A 22187-nucleotide genomic window follows, 5' to 3' on the forward strand; every position below is an offset into this window, starting at 1 on the left:
CCCACACGTTCTTAAATCCCGAATACAACAATCCGTACATGAATATGCCTGGTAATTGTCAATTGATGCAAACTACTACTCTCGTAGTCTATATCCTCATAAATTGTTTATGGTTCACGATTATACAAGAAGCGATAATTTGGAATCAACCCTAATTGGTTTCTGAGTTAGTCGAAGTTCCCAAAGTGAAAGCACAAAATGTGGTAGGATCAACACCGAGGTTCATGTGGAATAAAACACTCGAGCAATTTTGGTTGATAATATCAACGAGTTGATCGTGGTACGGATCAACATATGGGGGATTTCTGGAAGAAAATCACAAGTCACTACAACTATTCGAGCCGTTATATGTCTCTGACGAGTATATAGCACCAGAGCTCTCGAGTGTACGTTGGTTGGACAAGCTATTTGTGAGTATGAAAAGGATCGAAAAAAAGATTGGGAATGAAGGCCAAAAGGAGATATCAGTGACTCCATTGATAAATAAAGAATGAGTTACATTATGTGTGAATGGAAAGTATTAGAAATATATTTGGTAATGGGTCGCATATTAGGGTCCGCCCGTTAATGGACTAGACTGAATCCTTATAAGGAGTGATTAGGGTTTCACCCCAATTACCACCTATATATAAGGATAAGCTTAAGAGCTTAGCATGAGTGGTTAAGGAATTAACCTAGCTCCCCCTTCCCTCTCACTATGTCATCGTCTCCTCTCTTTGTTCGACATATATAGTTTGTGGATCAATTGTTTCTTCTCATGCTCATCAATGTAATTGAACATCATCGGTAATACCAGATCGTGGTGATCATATCTCCGACTGCTAAATCCTTCACAACTATCGGAATCGGTCAGCTACCTTCTCGTATGTGGTGGATAGACTTCAGAAAAAAGTTCGAGGTTGGCAAAGAAGACGACTTTCGCAAAATGGAAAGGAAGTGTTAATTAAAGATGTTGCTCAATCCATCCCGTCATATCTAACATGTATTCCTGCTCCTAAAATCTATTTGTAATAAACTTGAAGTTATTCTGAATGCATATTGGCGGGGGAGAGGAATTAAATGGAAGGCATGGAAAGTATTATGTCTCAGGCGGGAATGGGGCGATATGAATTTTAGACAGTTCCACGAGTTCAATAGCACTTTCTTGGGGGAATAGGCGTGGAAGTTCCTTATTAATCCCCAATCTTTGGTCAGCCGTCTCTTTAAGGCTTAATATTTTCCCCTAACTGATTTTAGGGAGGCGGTGTTAGGCTCAAACCCGAGTGCTATTTGGGCCAGTACTTTTCAGGCTCAGCGACTGATGAAAGATGAAGTGAGTACGAGGATCGGTAATGGGCAGCATACTTGAATTTGGGCAGATAAATGATTGGGGTCGGTGGTGAGACTTCCATCAATAATTCATGAAGATGATAGACTGGGATGGATGGTAGACAGACTTATCCGTGATGGGCAATGGAATGCAGAGTTACTTGCTGAACTTTTTTCTCCGGAAGATAGGCATGTCATATTACAGGTTCCTATCTCATCTCGAGGAAGAGAAGATCAGTGTGTTGGTGGAGAGACAAGAAAAGAATTTATAGTGTGAAAACGACTTGCTACGCCTTAATGAAGGAATATCTAGTTCCTTCGGAGGTGGTGCGCAATGCTCATTGGAGTAGGCTTTGGCAAATGACTTGTCCTCTGAAAGTTAAAAAAAATGTGGAACATTATCCCAACAAAGGTATCTCTCTATAACCGTCGCGTTGATATTGATATGCGTTGCGCTTTTTGTCGTTTGCATGAAGAATCATTATCTCATTTACTACTCCATTGCCCCGTGATGATGCGAGTCTGGACCTCATCGTCTATTGCAGGTTTTAGACACGAACACCGAGCTGAGTTCGACGAATGGTGAAGAGTGACTATTGTTAATAGTACAACGGAACATGTGGGTCAGTGGGCGACTTTACTGTGGTATATGTGGTTCAGGCGAAACCAATGGATTTGGAATCGTCGATCGATGGCCCTAGAACTGATGGCAGCCCGTGCGGAGAAATTCTTGAATTCCTGGAAAGCTGCAAAACTATTAGACTAGTACACCTGAAGCCCTATCGTGACGAGTCGTCTGGTTCGCTGGGTTCCGCTAGTTTCTGGACTAAAGTTAAACTTTGATGCTACAGTACGGAGGGATGTCTTCATAGGGAGAATTCGATCGGTTCGTTTGTGGTAGCCCGCTGTCATCAATTTCAGGGATAGCTTTTCCCGGCCTTAGCTGAAGCTATCTTGTGTTGGGAGGCACTTAGTTGGTTAAAGGAGAGAGGAGTCGAAGAAGTCTGTGTAGAGGAAGATGCTCAACTTGTTATCCAAACGTTATGTCAGGCGGAAGAAGAGGATTTTTCGAGTCTTGGACTGGTGCTAACAAGCTGTCGTGCAATGGCGCAATCAATACCTATTTGTTCATTTCGTTCTGTGTGTAGATTAGCTAATCAAGTGTCAAATGAAATCGCAAGATTAGAATTATTCTCTTTCAATTGTAACTAATATTATCCCTCCTTCGGTTGTAAGTCTTTTGGCAATGGATTTGCATTGATTTATAGTATTCATTCATTCAAAAAAAAAAAATCCTTCACAACTAAAACTATAATAAAATCTATGTGTTTTAGTTTTTTTTTTTTTTTAATGCGCCAACCAAATATTTCTATTTAATAAAGTAGATAAGTGGAGATTTTATTATTTAATAGAAGTTGGAGGTGGGAGCTTTGTTTGAAAAAATCGCATTACCGCCATTTCCCTCTCTCTGAAGTCCAAACACGCGAAGAAGACATTTTAGCCGTTTCCTCGGATCATCATCCTTCAACTTCAGGTTCATTGTTTTGCATCTCTCTCTTCCTCTATTGTTCCATTCTTGCATAAACATCCAATTTTTGGTGATGAATCTTGCGCAAAGTTTTCGATGAGTTGTTGCTTAGATTTCGTTTTTCTTTTTCCTTCTTTTGTGTAGTTTGATTTTAAAGTATGGAGTAACATATTTCATTTTCTCTTACACTGCAACGCGATGTATTAAGTTTGGTTAATTCTTTATCTGTTCTACATTTCCTGTTTCCTTTGTTTATTCTCTGTAATTTCGATTAACTCTGGCTTTTTAAATTTTCAGGAATCATTCGGTAATTTGACTAGCCAGCGCTGGATCAAAATTGAAGAGTGCTATTTGTTCAATTTAATTTCAGGTGAGATCCTAATTTGGCTGAGCATGTCCTGCTCCTTATTCTCTCAATTATTTTCTAATTTTATTACCTTCCCTATTTTCTGTGCTTGCTCTGTTTAGTTCGAGAAAAACATTCCAAAGGCAAGCAATTTTGCTATATATATATATATATCTTCAATTGTACGTGTACGCTTAACAGAAGTTCTGAGTTTTGTTTTCAATGTTTTTATAAATTTTCTCATTTGCTCGGCTATTGGTAGTTGATATTGCTCTTGAAAATTAACAACAAGCGTTTTCTTTCCGTAACACTTTTTTCATGACGATGCGAATTTGGGATTGTCATTCACCGCGCTTATTGAGGAAAACGCTCTTATATTCCAAATATCACATTCATATATATATGATAGTGAAGTAATGTGAAAACCTTGAGGTTTAATAGTTTCCCTCCCTATATATCGACTTAACTCAAATAGATTTTGCAGAGAAGCATTCAGTTGTGATCACTACCTCTTCATAAGATGTAGAGGATCAGGATTAGAATTTTTGAAGCAGCTTATGAGATCCTCGTCCTATATAAATGTAAAAGAAACTTCATGGTTTGTACTTTATAGTTGGCAGATTCATTTGGGCATTCTAATTTTTTCGTACTTTCATTATTTCCTCCTTCCCAAGCATATATGAATTTGATATTTGCTAATTATGAACCTGTAGTCCTAGTGAAGCCGGCCAAATTTGGCCATTCCTTTGCACAAAATTTAATTCAGTATTTTTTAAATAATTTTGCTAATAAAGAATGCCTACTCTTCCGATTTCACAGCTGTTGTATTGATTGATGGAGGGCTTTAAGTAACAATTGCAATACTTCTATAAAATTTCCAGTCATGTTAAACAAAATCTTTGATGCATATACCTTGATTGATGCAGCTGTAATATCCTGATATTTCATGGTGTAAATCTCAAATCGGCAATTGAAATGAGATGCAACGCATGCTGGCGAGAACTTGAAGGACGAGCCATCTCAACTACATGTGGTCACATCCTGTGTATCCTGTTGCAGATAATGATTCTACTCTTTCATTTTTTCAGCTCTATTGTTTCCTTGTACTTCCTTTTGTCTTGTGTAGCTGCGGATCAATTTCCTTAACAATGTAATAGGCACAGAAGATGCCAGCAAGATCCTCAATAATGATGCAGCATGTCCAATTTGTGATCAAGTTCTCTCGAAGAGGCGAGTATTTCTAACGGTGATAGCTAGAGTTTGTGTAGTTTTTGGTTGTCACTAAGAGAACACTGTTGGCTAATATTATATTGGATTGCAAAGCTCCGAAGGTTGTAGATAAAATGTCCTATCTAAGTTATGATTCCCATTTGTATTTAGTTTGTGTCATTTAATGTCTTACTTCAAGGGCATAATGTCATTATCACGTGTGTACACACATAACCATACTTGTCATTTACACTATACATGGAGCTCTTTTGCTATTTCTTCTATTGTTTCTTTTTGTATTCAGTTTTAACTAACTTTGGTTTCCACATACCAGCCTCATGAAACCTGTGGATGTTAATCCAAATGATGAATGGATAAATGTAAGCAAGTATGCCACTAAAAGTGCTACAACTAGCTTATTTATTTGGTTATTTGGTCCAGCGAGTATTCTTTACCGCTGCTGTTCATAATAATGCTGCGTTTGTTTTTACTGAATTTCCGATTTCTTCTTGTTTTTTGTTGCAGATGTGCATGGCAGGAATATCTCCGCAAATATGTATCTCTTGTGATTGACGAATTTCTGTGGCTGACTGCTGCTTGCATTTATTTTGCTTATTATAAATTTATTTTGTTTACGACATGAGGTTTTCTATCAAATTCCTAAATTTTTGCAAAGAGAGCCTTTTATAAACTAGTATTTCCTTAATAAACAAAGTGATGAAAAGTGCATACAGGAGTGTTATGTTTTATATTGGGCAAAAGGAGCTGGAGATGCAGTACAAGATGAACAGAGTCGTTGCTCAATGTCGACAGAAGTGCGAGGCAATGCAAGAAAAGTTCACGGAAAAAATGGAACAGGTGCATACTGCATATCAAAAAATGGGAAAGAGGTGCCAGATGTTGGAACAGGAGGTTGCGACTTTGACCAAGGACAAGCAAGAGCTCCAAGAAAAATTTTCTGAAAAGTCCAGGTTAGTCTACATCATTGTTTCTGGTTTGATCATCTGTTGTCTTGTCATTAACAATGTGGCGACGTAAGGGCATCAGTAATTCAATTTCAGGCAGAAGAGAAAGCTTGATGAAATGTATGATCAATTGAGGAGTGAGTACGAGTCGATAAAAAGATCAGCCATCCAACCACCCAACAATTTTTATTCCAGAAATGAGTCCGATTTTTTCCTAAATCCAGAAACTACCATGATGGATAATAGAGACCCTATCCGAAAAGGTAATCTTTTTTCTTTTTACAATAGCAAACTGTTAGTTTAGGTTCCAGTTTAATGTCTGCACTGCAGTGAATAAATAAATAATGTTGAATGTTAAAAAGCTTTAGTAAAGCTTCCGCTATACATCCAATAATTATAGTTATATAGATAATGTCTTTTCAATATTATACCTCCAAATCAAATTGACTTATTTTGCGCAGATTGGTCGGGTTCCTCTCCTTCAACTCCAGGACCTAGGGAGGATGTATGGCCAGCCAGACAAAACAGTTCTAACTCAGGTGGTACCTTTGACATCCGGGGTGGGTCACCAGCAAAACCAACAGTTATTCCGGCAGATAGTGGAAACAGGAGAGCTGGTGTTCACCCTGCTTTTGGAGGTGGAGCTGGGAACACCTCTACGACATTGAGGAACTTGATTCTCTCTCCAATTAAGCGACCTCAACTCTCTCGTAGCCGCCCTCAAATGTTCACGTAAGTTGTTTTGCTTGACCCCCTTTTTCTATATACCTATCACCCAATTCATTTATATGTTCCTTTGTTTTCAGACTGTAGGCCTCAAGTACATATTTTGCAGTTCGCCAGATCCAGAAATTATGGGCAAAAGTCTAGCTGTAAGCTTACCTTATTCTTTTTCCTTCCTGGATTTTATTTGTATGAAAAGGACAAACTTATGTGGAGATAGTAATACTGATATCGTTTGTGCACTTACAGTGTGTTGGATGATTAAGTTAGGATAGGATCTCTCGATTGTTGATGGGGAAAAAAAAATATTGTAGCAAATAGTTTTATACAATGTTTTTCTTAACTGATTTTTACTTTAGATATAATTTCCTTTAACTTTATATACTATTATGATTTTGCTAAATAAGCAGCGTTACTAAAATCTGTTTCGGTTGGCTATTTTAAATTTTGTACTAATTTCATTCGCATTTCAAGTTTTAATTATACGACACATTTAGATTCTAGTTAAGTTAGAGCATGTCTATTGGTGGTTGCAAACTTTTGGTGCCACTCAGACACAAATTACATTTAAAAGTTACATTCCATTAGAGCATTTGTTACTTTATAATTTTAAGAGATAAAAACAAAAAATTAAATTAACTAAGAAAGGCGACCAAAAAAACACAAATTTCAAATCCAAATACAACAACTTTACTAGGCTTTGTGTTTTTTATTGTGATACTTTTTTTGTGGGTTAAGGTGCAAAAATACCCCTAACGTTTTGGGTCAGGAGCAATTTTACACCTAACGTTTAAAATGGTGCAATTTTACCCCTAACGTTGAAAGCCAAGAGCAATTTTACCCCTAACGTTGATACATTGGGTTAATTTGAAAAATAATTTATCAAACTGTCTTCTCGATCATGAATCTTGTATCTACACTTTACAAGTGCGTCATTTTATCAGTAACAAATCACAAACATATAAGGATGTGAAAAAATATAACAAATAATAAAAAAAAAGAAGTTATATGTCTTTTGTACGAATTAGACAAAAAAATCAAAAAAATCACCGAATTTATAAATATTAATCTCCAATTCTATTATTAAATTGTAAAAAAACATGAAATCCTTTGTTTTAGAACGAATTGATATGCAATTGGTGCAAAATAAGGAACAAAAATATGTGTTTTATAATAGGGGTAAAATTGACCCAAATTATCAACGTTATGGGTAAAATTGCTCTTGGCTACAAATGTTAGGGGTAAAATTGCACCATTTTAGACGTTAGGGGTAAAATTGCTCCTGATAAAAAACGTTAGGGGTATTTTTGCACATTAACCCCTTTTTTTTTGTAGTTTTAAATGCTCCGGATACACCTATAAATTTACTCCATGTGCCTCACCTTGGTGTTTTTGTGCTTTTAAATGTCTCATATAAAGTTTGGAGAATTTTATAGTGTGTCAGGCATGCCAGCTCAACAATATGAGGTGGTACGTCTAGCCAATAAAATAAAAACACATGTCAATAAAAAAAATTATGATTAACTAAATAGTCATTTTATTATTTGTTCCCAACACACTCTATAAACAGACCAGAGATCTATCTCTTCCTTTTCATTCCGCTCTTCTCATCCTGCAACCACCATTGCCTCAACTGATTTTTATCCGTCGGCAACCACTACCACCACCGTTTTTCAGAGTCTTTGCTGCCAAAGTTTTTTCTGCTCTTGCCTCACTGACCGAATATCACAGTTTCGTTTTTAATCCCTCAAAACAAACAATCCCAGAAACTATTTATAATAGAATATTGAAATTGCAGTTATTTTTTTTCTTAAATTCTCATATTCATATGCACAACCAAATTATGTACAATTTATAAAAAGCTGAAATGGTTTAACTGAAAGAAATATTTTTAGAATGAATTTTGATTTAGAAAGTAATTATGGTTCATAAATCTTTCAAAGGGCAAACACTCTATTAATAAAACTCAGAGAAATTTTCATATTATTTCAATGCATTCATAATGAACCAAACAGTCTATCAGAATTTCAAATAAAACAAATCAGTAGGGGCAGTTGTTGGAGGAGAACGACGGACAGAAGGAGAAGGAAGAAAATTTGGAAAGACTAGCCGTAGAAAAAAAGGGTAAACTAGCAAAAAGATGGAAAAGGAAGCAACAACATTGATTTTAGGTTTTTAAATTATTTTTAAAACATGGCATATTTTTATTGGCTAGGCATACCGCCTCACATTGTTGAGCTGGTATGTCTGGCACACTGTAAAATTTCTCTAAAGTTTGTTACCAATTTTATTAACAAGCCGAAATAAATTATAAGGTCGTTAGTGGCTGGTTACCACCAAATGGTAGCAAATAACAAGAAATTTTAGAAATTTTTGGTCCTAAATGGAATTTCTGAACTGACACCATATCATGAACTGTGAGTCTACTAAAAATGGATATCACCCTATTTGTCCTGAATGTTTGAGAAAATGGATATCACCCTATTTGTCCTGAATGTTTGAGAAAATGGACAAAGATATTTAGTGTTTTTAGAAGAAAAAAAAAACAATATACATTACGAAAGTTTAGATATTTATGCATTAGTGGAAATTAACTCTCCTGTGCAATTTTTTTTTTTTTTTAAAGTTGTGCACTTACTATAACCCATCCACCCCAATGTGATTCAAACCCATGATTTTAACGGTAATAGGTAAGCTCTCAACCAACAGAATAAGAGTTTCATTACAACTCTCTTAAGCAATTTATTATATAATATATACTCTTTTTTTTAAGCAAATATAATATATACTCATAATAAAAATACGTAGATAAAAAATAATAATTTTATCTTTAAGATTATTTTTCTTTTAACTTGATATTAAAATAATTGGGAAAGTAAAAGTAGGGATTTTAATAAAAGCAAAACTTTTATAGTTGATAAAAATAAGGTTAAAATAAAGTTTGTTAGTCACAAATATAATGAAAATGTGTCTTCTATGCTTACTTTGTTTTTTATAATTCTACCATTGGATGAGGTTACTTTGTCAAAGTTCATCACCATCCAATGGTGGAAAAAACAAAGTAAGGGTTACTTTGTCAAAAACAAAATAAGTATAGCCTAACCCATAATGAAAAAGCATGAAACATGGATATCTAATTCCAAGATGCATCAGATTCTGCGATACTATGCATCTAAACTGCAAATAAACACAAAAGACAAATACCGTGCCAATGCCATGCAGGGATAGTGTGTTTGCAATAATATTAATTATGCAGCAAAATGTTGTCATAACCTAATTATACAGCCGTTGTATGTATATATTCACCAAAACAACTTGCAAACAAACAGCATCATCATCAATATTAAGCAAGCAGTTGATAATATAAAATGCTATGGTAAAAGTACAATCATCATAAGCCAAGCCTACTGTAAAATCCAAGTTAGACAACAATCTATAAAATGCAGAAATCAAGCTTCAGATTTTCATTTTAAATGTAAAAAATGTGGATTTTCTGATGATCCAAAAATGATTTAAATCAGTGATGCAATCTCAAATCTAATAATCAATAATGCACACTCAAACTATAGATTAACATTCTGTTGTGGTTACTGTAGAATTTTAGAATCTTGAGTAACACCTCTTGAAGTAACGCCAAAATACACATTAAGAAATTAAAGACACAATATTTCAGTAGAAAATGAAATGCATACAGATGAAATAGAATAGTAACTGATTTAACTGCTAGATTAAAAACTTTAAGTTGGCCAATTGTCTCTTCATATCGAATATGCTTATAAGAACTCCTAAATTGATCTAAGTCCAATTCTACTCTGAATTAGATTCTCAACTCCACTTGTATATACAAGAACATAATCACCTAATGCAAAAGAACAAGTCTTTATCAATAGGATATTTACCCTTAAATTAGAGAGTTACATACAATCTGATCTGTTACAGCATATGTTGAGGCAGGAAAATTTTAAGAACTGGGGCAGTTGAAGATATTTGAAGGGTATCCCCATATTGTAAAGAATGAGTTACATGTGAACCATCAATATAAATTGCACCTTTTTCAGAAAACCATCGAATCTCCATGGACTGATCTGATTCAATTATCCCATGCATAAGAGTGGAGATGGAAGCTCCTGGTGAAATTGGCTCTCTTACCATGTATTGAAGGTCCTGAGATAAAATGGGCATGACAAATCCACCTGCTGATAGCATTGCGGCAGTTGATCCAACAGCAGTTGAGACTCGAACACCACTTGATCGACAATTTGCTAATGGGCTACATGATTCACCATCTCTCTGAATTCTTCCAAAAGAATCGGAAATTAATACAATATATAAATTTGAAACTGAAAATGAAACTGAGTATGAATCTCTCTCTCTTACTTGAATGAGAAACGCGAAACTGCTGCAGGACATGGATGAGCTATCAATATGTCATTAAGAGCAGATGTTGAAAGCAATTTTGAATTTACACTTACTGACAGCCTTGATATATTAGATGGACATCTTTGAGCTCCAAGGATGTCATCTAGTACCTGAACATGATTATTTATTGTTAGAAAGAACAAGTGCCTGTTCAAACACCAAGAGTAATTATACCTTTTCAAAGTTTTTGGCAGTAGCTGCACATAGATAGCCAGTACTTCTAGTAGCATCAAAGTCACCACTAAATTCCTCCACCTGCACCATAACATAAGATATAAATGCAATTTATTCTGGGATAGGATGGAACAGAAATTAATATGAATGTGAAGTTAACCTCTTGGAGTTGTGTGGGATCTGAATTGACCCCTAGAATTGGAATAGAGTCATCCATGAAATGACTTGCTTGCAGAAGAGTACCATCACCACCAACTGTAACGACTAAATCAAAATCACGAATGGTTTTGAATAAATGGGTGCGTAAAAGGGGTACCCAATCAACTAATTTCTGCTGCAAAGTGTGTTGACAAAAGTTTATGGTATCTTTGTGAACCTTACGCCTGTTGTTTAGATAATGTATCAGCTGCCAAATTACGACCAAATTAGAGATGATGAACAACAATAAAAACACACTGTAACAATATCAATAGGTCTTGACTCTTGAACAAACCCCCAAAGGTTCAGGCTAACTGAAAAAACATACAATACTAATCCCACCGCCATTTTATCGAACAGCTTAAAGACTAAGAAAAAAATAAAGGATTACTGAAATTATGAACCTGAATGTGAGGGGGACTGTGTGGATACGTGTCCAATGGTTTTAAGAGCAACAAAACCCTACGTATCGCCATTTTTTTTTCTATCAGGGAGGCGGAGGCGGAGGAAGAGCTGCTTTCTATGCTGATTTGGAGGAGCACCAGCCTTTTTTTTTTTTTCCGGAACAAACTACTCTACCCAATATTACTTTTTTTTTTTTTTCTTTTCTTAATATAATTACGGATAAATATCAAATTTAGCTATAACTTTTTTCTTTACTATTATAAAATAGATCAAAAGGATCTTGGAGAAATAATAGGATCTTGTGATACCTTAATATAAGCGATGAAAGAAAAACCGAGAGAGAGAGAAGGCGATAGGGCATACGAGAGGAAGAGGGAGAGATCTCGATCCGGTGGCGGGCCGGCGCTGGTGAGGGAGGGGCGGTCGGAGGAAGGGGGTCGTGGTGCAGATGGGGTGGTGGCTGCGTCGGTTTGGTTCGGCGGACAGAAGGAGGGGTGCGAAAGGGGTGGGATGGAGAGGAGGCCTGGATCGGCTGGATCTGCCGCTATTTCGGCGCTGGGAGGGTCGGGCGACGCGGTCCTGATTGATGGAGAGGCGAGGGAGGCTGATGCGGTTGCGCCGACAATGGAAGGGGAGGCTGCTGGCGGGGATGGCAAATCTGATGAAAGGGGCGGGTTTGGGCTGTCTGGCCGTTCAGGCGAGGCGGCTTTCAATAATTCCTTGTATCCAGGGAATCTAAAATTGTCGTGGAATGATACCGTTATGGGGGTTGTAGAGGAGGAGAATTCCATCATAGGAGGGATGGTGGATGAGGAATGGGAGGAAATTCTGTGAGATTCGGATATAGAGGATGAGGAGCAAGATGATCCGTTGTGTCATGTTATCCGTTTATCGTCTGCTGATAAACGTTCCCTTCGGTCCAAATGGAAATTATCTTTAATTGTGACTGTCCTAGGGAAAAAAATTGGCTCTAATTATTTTGCACAGAGAATTCATGCTCAGTGGGCGAGAAAAGGGAAAGTCAGTATAACTGACTTGGAAAATGATTATTATGTAATTAAATTTACACAGACCGAAGATTATGAAGTGGTTATTAATGGGGGACCATATATTATATCCAATCATGTTCTTGTCATTAGGCCTTGGGTCCTTAACTTTAATCCAAGGGATTGTTCAGTTAACAGGATTCTGATTTGGGTGAGATTCACAGGTCTCCCAATTGAGTATTATAATGAAATCTTCCTAAAAAAGATTGCAGGGCTTGTTGGGAAAGTCCACCATGTGGATAAAACTACTATTAGAGCTGAAAGAGGCAAGTTTGCTAGGGTTTGTATTGATATTGACCTAGCAAAACCCCTTTTGTCCAAATTCTGTCTACAAAATACCATCTACTTTATTGAGTATGAAGGAATCCATAACATTTGTTATGAATGTGGGATGTTTAGGCACAATTATGAGGGTTGCCCTAGGAAGAAGAAGGAAAGCGAGGATGTTGCTGAGGCTGTCTTGGTTAGGGAAGAGGGGATCTAAGGGGATGGGAGGAATTTTGGTCCTTGGATGGTTGCTAAGCATTCTGGGAGAAGGAGGACGCGTGCTCCAGTGGCCCACAATCTTCCTCCTGATATTATTAGTAATCAGAGTCTGCCCCAAAAGGATTGTGGAAGAAAGGAGTTGCCTAGTCCAAAGGATCGTGCTGCCCCTGGCAATCCTTTGGAGGTTTGTTCTGGTTCAAGGTTTGGGGTTATTCTAGTGGAAGATGATCAAAACCCTGGTCCTATTAATGAGCAAGCAGAGTTGGGAATGCCAGACTTAGAGCCTGATGATCCTGTTGATAACAATGTGGAGACGGTCAACCCTTTGTTTGAATCCAAAGAAGCTCCTCAGGATTATTCTCAGGCTCACATTTCTCAAGTTTCTGAGAGGAATAATGAGGTTAGTCTTTCTAAACTCATCATTGAGACTAGAAATGGGAAAACCATGGGGGTTAATAAAATGAATATGAAAAAACTGAAGGGTAGTCAAAATAATTTCCAAAATTCTTTTAGTACCTTGGAGAAAAGGGGGGCGGTAGGTACCTCCACTAGGCTCTTAGGAGCCCCGAATAAATATCTGGCTTAGTTGGGCGGGCCTGGGTTTGCTGTCCTCTCTTGATGGATCTGTTTGTTTGGAATGTTAGAGGAGTGGCAAGCAAGGCGACCCGCATCCATGTAAAGGATTTAATTAAGCAGTTTAACCCTTCTTGTTTTGCTTTATTAGAAACCAAAGTCAGTGGAGCTAAAGCTGATGAGGTGGTTAGTTTATTTAAAAGTTGGAAGTGTGTCAGGTCGGAGGCCACGGTGCGGGCTGGTGGGATTTGGCTTTTCTGGAAGCTGGATCTTGTTCTTTTTGATATCGTGATGATGGATAAGCAATTTATTCACAGTAAAGTTACTTATCCTGGTAATAAACCCTTCTTTATCACTGTTGTGTATGCTGATCCTATCCTTGCTAATCGTAAACGTCTGTGGGAGGCTTTGTTTTCTTTAAGTACGGGTATGGTGGATGCATGGTTCATTGCTGGAGATTTTAATGATATTGCTCTTATGAGTGATCAAAGAGGGGGAGGAAATCATTATATTAATCGGTGTCTCAATCATAAACAAAATATGGATCTTTGTGGTTTGTCAGATCTTGGTGCAGTTGGTCATAAGTTTACTTGAAAACGTAATAGTACCTTTGTTCGTTTGGACAAAGTTTATGCTAACATTGTGGCCCAGAGTAGGTTTCCTGAAGCTGCTATGTTGAATCTTCCCTTCCGTCATTCTGATCATTGTCCGATATTAGTCAGGTTGGTGAGAGCTCCTCGTTCTAAAGGGAGAAGACCTTTTAGGTATCTGGTATCTCATCCCGAGTTCAAGAATTTTGTTCATGATAATTGGAAACCCCAATCCAATGTGCTTATGGCTGTGGAGGGATTTATAAGGAACGTGGTGGGATGGAATAGAAACACTTTTGGCCACATTATTAGAAGGAAACAGAAAATTCTAAGCAGGATGGAAGGCATTCAACGTATCTTGGAGACCAGATTTGACCATAGTTTGAGTTGTCTTCTTAGATCCCTCCAGAATGAGTTGGAAGCGGTGCTGAGGCAAGAAGAGTTGCTTTGGTTTCAGAAATCGAGGAAAGCTTGGATTAAGGATGGAGATCGGAATACGAGGTATTTCCATCTTTCTACTGTTATCAGAAGACAGAGGAATCGAATTGATGCTATCAAGGATCCTAATGGGAATTGGGTTTATGAGGATGATGAAATCCGTCTATTGGCAATCAATTTCTATAAAGATTTATTTAAAGAGGATCCGGTGGAGTTGGATAGAGCTCTAACTAGGACCACGTTTCTGACGGTTGGTGAGGATAAGATTATTGATGCTTTTCACCCTATTGATCAAAAAGAGATTAGTCAGGCGGTGTTTAGCATTAGAGCTACTAAAGCTCCGGGGGTTGATGGGCTTCCAGCCGGGTTTTACCATAAGCACTGGGAAACTGTAAAAGATGGAATTTATGGTTTCGTCAAGGGGGTTTTTAATGGGTCGGAGGATATTAGGCTAGTAAATAAAACTCTTCTGGTCCTGATTCCTAAAGTGGATAAGTCGTCTTCTTTCTTGCAAATGAGGCCTATTAATCTGTGTAATGTGCTTTATAAGGTGATTACCAAAATTGTGGCCAATAGACTTCGATGTATCCTTCCTGATATTATTAGCCAAAATCAAGGCAGCTTTGTCCCGGGGAGACAGATGATGGACAATATTGTTATCGCTCAGGAGATGGTTCATTCGATGAAGATCAAAAAGGGTAAGCGTGTCATTGTGGCCCTGAAACTGGATCTGGAGAAAGCTTATGATCGGCTAAACTAGAGTTTTCTTCTGGATAGTTTGGAAAAAGCTAGGATTCCGGATACCTGGAGGAGTTTGATTGAGGTTTGTATTTCTTCTCATGTTTTCCAAGTTTTAATTAATGGGGATTTGTCTGAGGAGTTTACTCCATCCCGGGGTATCCGTCAAGGGGACCCTATGAGCCCGTTTTTATTTGTTATAGCTATGGAGAGGTTATCTCATCTCATGCAAGATGTTGTGAACACTGGAAGGCTTCACCCGGTTACCATTAATAGATTTCGTCCCCCGATCACCCATTTATTCTTTGCTGATGATGTTATGATCTTTGTGGAAGGAAATGAGGAGAAAATTGGTGTGATAATGGATATCCTGACCAACTTTTGTTCTGCTTCAGGCTAAAAGCTTAATATCTAAAAATCTAGAATGTTATGCTCTAAGAATATGGACCCAAGGGTTGGTAAAAAGTTGAGTGAGATTTCTGGTATTCCTCTAACCAAGTCTCTTGGTAACTATCTAGGGGTTCCTCTCCATAGTGACAGAGTGTCAAAAGCTTCTTTTAAAGAAATCTTCGATAGGACTAATAAGAATTGTGCTAATTGGAAAGCTAAGACCCTTTCTCTTGCGGGCCGCCTTACTTTGATCCAGTCTGTGAATGGTGCTGCCCCGAATCATTTAATGCAAGCTTGTAGGTTGCCTGGGCCGGTTCTTAATGGCCTTGATAAGATCAATCGTCGTTTCCTATGGGGGGATTCGGAAGAGGGGAAAAAATTCATCTGGTTTCCTGAAAAGAGGTGTGCCAATCTAAGAATAGGGGTGGGTTAGGGATCAGACAAGCCAAGGATAATAATAAAGTCCTTTTAATGAAGCTTCTTTGGAGGATGTGGCAGAATCCGGACGCTCTTAGGGTTCGGTTATTGTGCGGGAAGTACAAAAAGGATAAGATTTTTGGGGGCCCGAAAGAGAGAGTACCTAATTGTTCTTTCTTATGGAAGGGGGTTAACGCTGTGTTTTCGGAGTTCTGCTCTGGGATTGGTTGGTCGGTGGGCAATGGTAGATCAATTAGTTTCTGGAATGATACCTGGCTGGATAAGATACCTTTATCAGAAGTGTGTACTTCTCATTTGCCTCTGGAGATCCGTAACTGGAGTATCGCTGATGTGGTGGATTCGGAGGGAGATTGGGTTTGGTCGAGATTCGAATCTTACCTTAATCTGGAAACACTCTTGAAAATTCGTGAGTTAAAGTTAGTAGTAAAGAGGAGGATGGGGATAGTCACTGTTGGTCCTTTACAAACAATGGTACTTATTCCTACAAATCTGCATTTGAAGCTTTCAGTCTTAACTTGGATACCCCTCCTTCAATCTCTTGGAAGAATATTTGGGCCTTAAAAGTTCCTTATCGCATTAGGAGCTTCCTATGGCTTAGCACAAAGAATAAGTTGCTTACTAATGTGGAAAGGAAAAGACGCCATTTAGTTGAGGCAGATACTTGTTGTAGGTGCAAAGTTCAGGCAGAAACCATCTGTCATGTTCTTAGGGATTGTGCGAAGAGTAAGAATGTGTGGAAGAAAGTGATTCCGAGCCAATTGCTACCTAACTTCTTTGCCCACTCTGAAAACGATTGGTTGTTAAATGGTGTTAATGGCGTGTTATTGCCTCAGATGGAGCATGGTGCTATCCTCTTTGTCATTGTCTATCACCAGCTTTGGCAGTGGAGGAATACTGAGGTGTTTGGAGAAAAAGCTATAGTGATTCCTAATCTACCTGATTATTTCTCCAAGAAAATTAACACTATTATCAATAGCTTCAAAGGGGATTATTTAGCCAATACTAGCCAGAGATCTGTTGAGCATCTTTTGGGTTGGAGTAGACCGGGGGAAGGGATTGTGAAATTAAATACCGATGGCTCGTGTCTTATGGACGGTAGAATTGCGGCTGGAGGGGTTCTGAGAGATGCTGGGGGCAATTAGGTGTCTAGCTTTACTCAGAATCTGGGGATGGGCTCTTCCTTTTCTGCTGAGCTCTTGGGTATCTTCTCTGGACTTAGATTGGCCATTGACCTGGGGCTGAAAAGGCTGCTCGTGGATTCTGACAACCTTGAAGCAGTTAATATGATTGCCAACAACAAGGCTATGTGCTTGAGTAGCCAAAACCTTGTTAAAGAGATCAGAAGATTGTGTTCTTCATTCGATACCATCTCCTTTTGTCATGTGTACAGGGAGCAGAATAGGGTGGCAGACCGCCTTGCTGCGGAGGGCCATGAAAGGATGCCGGGAATTTCAACCTTCTCTTCTCCTCAGAACTTCCTTTGTTCGTTTCTGTGTGATGATCGGGTGGGGGTTAGCTTCCCTAAGCTAATCCCGGGTTAGGTGTTGGTTTTGTTGTTTTTTCTTTCCCTTTCCTACCAAAAAAAAAAAATAGATCAAATTTAACTCTAAAATGTTGGTTTAATATATAAAACTTGTTTGGAAGGTCTACTGTAACAGTTAAATAACAGTCAAACTAGTTTGAAAATGCTAAAATTAAATTTAGACCATTTAGTACACTAAAGCTAAATCTGAACTTCCAAAAAACGTTAGAACTAAAATTGTACTTATCCCTATAACTATTTATGGCTTAAAGTTTAATTACTTTCTCTAACCTATATTTTAAGGTAAAATCATTCCATTTATATTTTGGAAGTAGATATTATATTTATAACCTTATTAATCACCAATTAAATCCCTAATCTTATACTAAAACTCATCAATTAGATCTTTTCCATAATTGAAATAAAATTTGCTCTAGTTATTTCATGTTTAAAATTTGGTTTTCATCAATATTTTCGGTTTCGATTACTGGGTTCGATTTTATTTTTATAAAAAAATATGTTAAATCAAGCCAAAATCATTATATTATACCAAAACATTTTTTATGTGTATATAAAATATATATTTCAATTAAATTTAGTCAATTTTTTTACTAAAGAATTGATAACGGAAATAATTATAAAATACAAATCAAAACTAGATCAAAAATATAAATTAATCGAATCGATCATCGAAACTGAAAATATTATCAAAATCAAATTGAAAGTATAAAAAACAGAACCACAATTTTATTGCAATTAAGGGAGAGATCCAATTGACAGTTTCAACATACATCGAGGACCTAATTAACTATTTTATTAGAGATCTAATTGGCTTTTAAGGTATAGATTGAAGATCTAATTGATGTTTTTAGAATGTTAGGAATTTAATTGACATTTGAAAGTAAAAGTTAGAGACTGATTGGACTTAAAACCTATAATATGTTTAAAGATGATTTTTTTTTTATCATCAAAAGAATAATGTGATAAAAGAAATATAATTAAGGGTTTAATATATTTAAATAAAAGATGAAAAATTTAATGAACCAACAAAATAAAAGAGCATTGTGATATTTTTTTTTTGCCTAAAATAAATATTAAAAATAAATTAATTATTTTTAATAGCATAAGTGATGATTTTACTCCTTCCCAGGACACTCGTCAGGGTGACCCTATGAGCCATTTCTTGTTCGTTATTGCTATGAAGAGGTTGACTCACCTTATACAAGAGGGTGTGGTCACGGGGAGATTTCATCCTGTGACCATTAACAAGTTTTGCCCCCTGGTGACACATTTGTTTGTTTACGGATGATGTGATTATTTTTGTCGAAGGAACACTACAAGAAAATCGGTAATTAGCAACCGGGAATCTGGTTGCTAATCCAGTTGCTAACATGATTTTGCAACCAGATTTGTGTTTTTAGCAACCAAAATGGATCGGTTGGTAATTTCTAGGTTGCTAAATATTTGAAACCAGATCTAGCTTTATGGTAGCAATGATCGCAACTAACAAATTGATTGTTAAGTTAGTCGCAAACTTACAAACCATTTTTTTTTGCAACCACCACAAAATAATCTGGTCGCAAAGTTCACTGACAGTTTTAGAAGGTTTCACCAAAAATTCGGTCGGTAGATTTTTGGACAGTTTCTTTGATATATTTTTTTCCCTGTAAATTATTATTACTATTTACTACTATTTAAGAAATTCCATAATAAACAAATAATATAAATTACAAAACACACAATATAGATTTTTTGAAATGATATAGATTAATATAACAAAATAATATTTAAAAGTAATAAGTACAGTTACACAAACTAGCCAAGTCATAATATTCATGACATAATACTAATGGGTATCACTAATATCAATTTGTGTTTATGTGACATAATACAATAGGTATCACTAATATCAATTTGTGTCTATATCTATCAATTGCTCGCTAATCTCAATTGTTGAAACACAATTACTCCATCTGTAGTTGTCGTTCGTCTACCATTTGTTGTCGTTCCTCTTCCCACACTACATGCTCTATAAAATGAGCCCTATCGATAGCAATAACATCAACGAGGATGTTATATCAACAAATGCTGCAAAAAAGATTCATAAAACTATAAACATACCATTATACCAAACTGAAAACCAAAATCATAAATTCATAGTATCTCCCAATGTTACTTCAAATAGAGTCAAAATCCAATATCCATGAAGACTCAACCAAACTAAGTAATTTGGATAAATCAGGGAGCATAAGCCTTCCATAAAAGATAATAATGAATTAGGTACTAAAAGATAATAATAATAATATAAATGCCAACCGGAAAATGATACCTTAATGAAGTCACAAGATTCCAAAAAATTGCCTATACTCTGTAATATTCCGCTCGCTGTTCCTATAACCTTGCTTTTTCCAAACAATTTGCCAATTAAAAATTTGTTAGACATACTTATACCATAATATTCCGCTTCAAATGCTTAATCTTAAGCCATAACTTAAACTAGTCGTAATTCGGCTATAAAACTGTATGTACCAAGCATTTAAAACTCCTACAACATTCTAGTGAATATAATAAATAACATTACCTAAATCAATAAGAATAATTATTTTTCATCAATTAGATATGTAAATGAAGAGACAATTACATGCACCAGGATAAGGACAAGGACAAGAATAAGATAGGAAATGAACAAGTGAAATTAACCAAAAATAATAATTGAAACAACTAGAGTTTCTCTTAAAACATGAGAGACAAGTGTTGAAATTGGTTAAGGCTGGAGCTAGAAGATCAATGTGATGGCAACTATACAATTTCCCTCCCCAATATGGAAAAATAGAAAGGCCAAAATAACTAGCAGACTTATGAATTCCTTCCTTGCGAGTTTCAATAAAAGAAAACTACCGCCATGTACGAATTTGAAAGTTGTAAAAAACAAAAAATAGAATTGAGTTGTGATATTGGAAGTTAAGAGCTAAATACCAGAGCTAAAAACAGCTTATCAAAAACTCATATGCCTTGCTAGTTTTTGTTACACAGTACAATTCTTACTAATCTGAGCTACAGAGCATGAAATTTCAATAAACGAAAATCAACACCCAAGAAATATTCAGCAAGAATAAGGTAATTATAATTCCTATTAATTTAATTGCTCTTTGGTCTTCCCTTCATCATATTAAAAAAGCCCAATTAACCAATTGAGATGGCAAGTCAATGGCTAGCAAAAGGAATATCAATTTTAGCAAATGTAATAGAGTAATAAAAAGAACAGTAATTACTAATTAAGTACCTTAGGGGCTTAAATATGAATTCTCTTTCAACAAGTTCTCATGCCAATCAATCTACTTGGAATAGAACTAGAACAAGAAGGTGTTGGTTTTCTAGTCAATTCATCCTTCTTCTTAATATCTCCAATGAATTCATCTTTATTCAATTTGGAAAAACATAAAAACTAATAATAATTAGAACATTGTTTATCAAGTTGATAATGTACAAATAGATATCAATACATATGAACAAGCAATGGAATATAACATTGTATTTTTTTTTTGAAAATACATATCAATACATAATATTGTTTTATCAATATTAGTAATATCAAATTACAATCAATATCTGAATCAGCTTATTTCCTGACCCTGCTTCCAAAATATACTGATTTCTACATTTCCATTTGTTTAATTCCTACTTTCTTTTTATTCCCCATTAAAAACTCTGATCTATTTTTGCAATAACTATTAGATATGATATTTGCAAGCAATGGCTTTCCCATCCTTTTAACAAACAAAAGAGAAAGAAAATGAAAAGCTAGGTAGTCATATTATCCACATTTGAACTGCTAAACCAACTAGGATCACTAAGCAATGAAATGCCCAGAAATAAATTGGCTGATTTTAACAAGCGGCAAACAAAACTATAACAGAGAGCGTACCTAAATCTGACAGTCGGTGGGTAGATTTCAATTCAGAGAGAACTTCCAACTTTCAAGACGATTGATTTGAGAAGCAGCAACAAGATGGTGGATCAAACAGATGAGAAAATGGTGATCGGTGGGTTTGAGAGTGGAAGTGACGGTGGGCTTCAGGGAAATGGTGGCCGCTGGGTTTATCTAAAAGGAACGAGAGAATAAATGTGGGATAAAAAATCTTATATACTCCCAACCCATGCCTCAACTCAAACCCTAAGTTACTTAAGGGTAAAAATGTAAATGCATTTTATTTTATTTTTTTTTCTTTTTTACCTAATGGTAAAACATGTCGGCAATATTGGCCCAAAATAATGGCCCCAATAATTACAACCAGAAAATAAAATTTGAAACCATGTCTTAGTCTCAAATAAATTTCACAAATCCTATTTTCATCCTTACAACCAAATAATGTACTTTGCAACCACAGTGGTTGCAATATTGCAACCGATCATAATCCGGTTTTAAATTTTAGTTGTTAATTACCGTTTTTCTTGTAGTGGAAGTGAGGAGCAAATTGGTGTGATTATGGATATCTCAATTGCTTTTGCTCTGCTTCTGGACAAAAACTTAACATCCAAAAATCCCGGATGCTGTGTTCTAATAATATGGAACAGGGTTTCTATAAACAGCTGAGTGAGTTGTCAGACATTCCTCTTACCAAATCTTTGGGCAACTATCTGGGGATTCCTCTCCATAGTGATAGAGTGTCTAAAGCGTCTTTCAAGGATCT

At 36.4% G+C, this 22187-nt stretch overlaps 2 protein-coding genes and 1 long non-coding RNA gene across 6 annotated transcripts; 1 reads left to right on the forward strand and 2 right to left on the reverse strand.

Annotated features, from left to right (window-relative positions):
- Positions 1-2729: 2729 nt before the first annotated feature.
- On the forward strand, positions 2730-6422 carry LOC136220557 (E3 ubiquitin-protein ligase CCNB1IP1 homolog). Of its 4 annotated transcripts, none has more exons than XM_066008370.1 (10): positions 2730-2842; positions 3134-3206; positions 4109-4227; positions 4340-4412; positions 4726-4771; positions 4917-4947; positions 5107-5362; positions 5453-5619; positions 5818-6088; positions 6163-6422. In XM_066008370.1, the coding sequence occupies exons 3-10, from the start codon at positions 4158-4160 to the stop codon at positions 6167-6169; spliced, it is 921 nt and encodes a 306-aa protein (XP_065864442.1). In that variant the 5' UTR covers positions 2730-2842; positions 3134-3206; positions 4109-4157; the 3' UTR covers positions 6170-6422. The 4 variants fall into 4 exon arrangements, with proteins under 4 accessions (XP_065864442.1, XP_065864444.1, XP_065864443.1 ...); XM_066008372.1 differs by having other exon boundaries at positions 5848-6088; XM_066008371.1 differs by lacking the exon at positions 6163-6422 and having other exon boundaries at positions 5818-6092.
- A 3362-nt stretch (positions 6423-9784) lies between these two features.
- LOC136220558 (NADH kinase) lies at positions 9785-11435 on the reverse strand. Its single transcript, XM_066008375.1, has 5 exons — positions 11275-11435; positions 10833-11078; positions 10673-10753; positions 10457-10608; positions 9785-10376 (listed from the first exon to the last, which is right to left on the reverse strand). Exons 1-5 carry the CDS (start codon positions 11344-11346, stop codon positions 10013-10015), a joined length of 915 nt encoding a protein of 304 aa, XP_065864447.1. The 5' UTR covers positions 11347-11435; the 3' UTR covers positions 9785-10012.
- A 7814-nt stretch (positions 11436-19249) lies between these two features.
- LOC136220559 (uncharacterized) lies at positions 19250-21594 on the reverse strand. The gene is made up of 3 exons (XR_010684571.1): positions 21422-21594; positions 19826-19898; positions 19250-19584 (listed from the first exon to the last, which is right to left on the reverse strand). It is a non-coding gene; the product is annotated as an uncharacterized lncRNA (long non-coding RNA).
- Positions 21595-22187: the final 593 nt, after the last annotated feature.

The sequence above is a fragment of the Euphorbia lathyris genome, chromosome 2 (assembly GCF_963576675.1).
Source record: "Euphorbia lathyris chromosome 2, ddEupLath1.1, whole genome shotgun sequence".
Lineage (NCBI taxonomy): Eukaryota > Viridiplantae > Streptophyta > Magnoliopsida > Malpighiales > Euphorbiaceae > Euphorbia > Euphorbia lathyris.

Bases quoted from the DNA above. Each gene is read 5' to 3' on its own strand.
- LOC136220557 (XM_066008370.1), top strand. From the start codon at position 4,158: ATGAGATGCAACGCATGCTGGCGAGAACTTGAAGGACGAGCCATCTCA. The intron at 4,948-5,106 runs GTATCTCTTGTG...TAATAAACAAAG, and splicing joins AGGAATATCTCCGCAAATAT to TGATGAAAAGTGCATACAGG. The intron at 5,363-5,452 runs GTTAGTCTACAT...ATTCAATTTCAG, and splicing joins AAATTTTCTGAAAAGTCCAG to GCAGAAGAGAAAGCTTGATG.
- LOC136220558 (XM_066008375.1), bottom strand. From the start codon at position 11,346: ATGGCGATACGTAGGGTTTTGTTGCTCTTAAAACCATTGGACACGTAT. The intron at 11,079-11,274 runs GTTCATAATTTC...GTAATTTGGCAG, and splicing joins ACAGTCCCCCTCACATTCAG to CTGATACATTATCTAAACAA. The intron at 10,754-10,832 runs GTTAACTTCACA...GTTATGGTGCAG, and splicing joins ATCCCACACAACTCCAAGAG to GTGGAGGAATTTAGTGGTGA.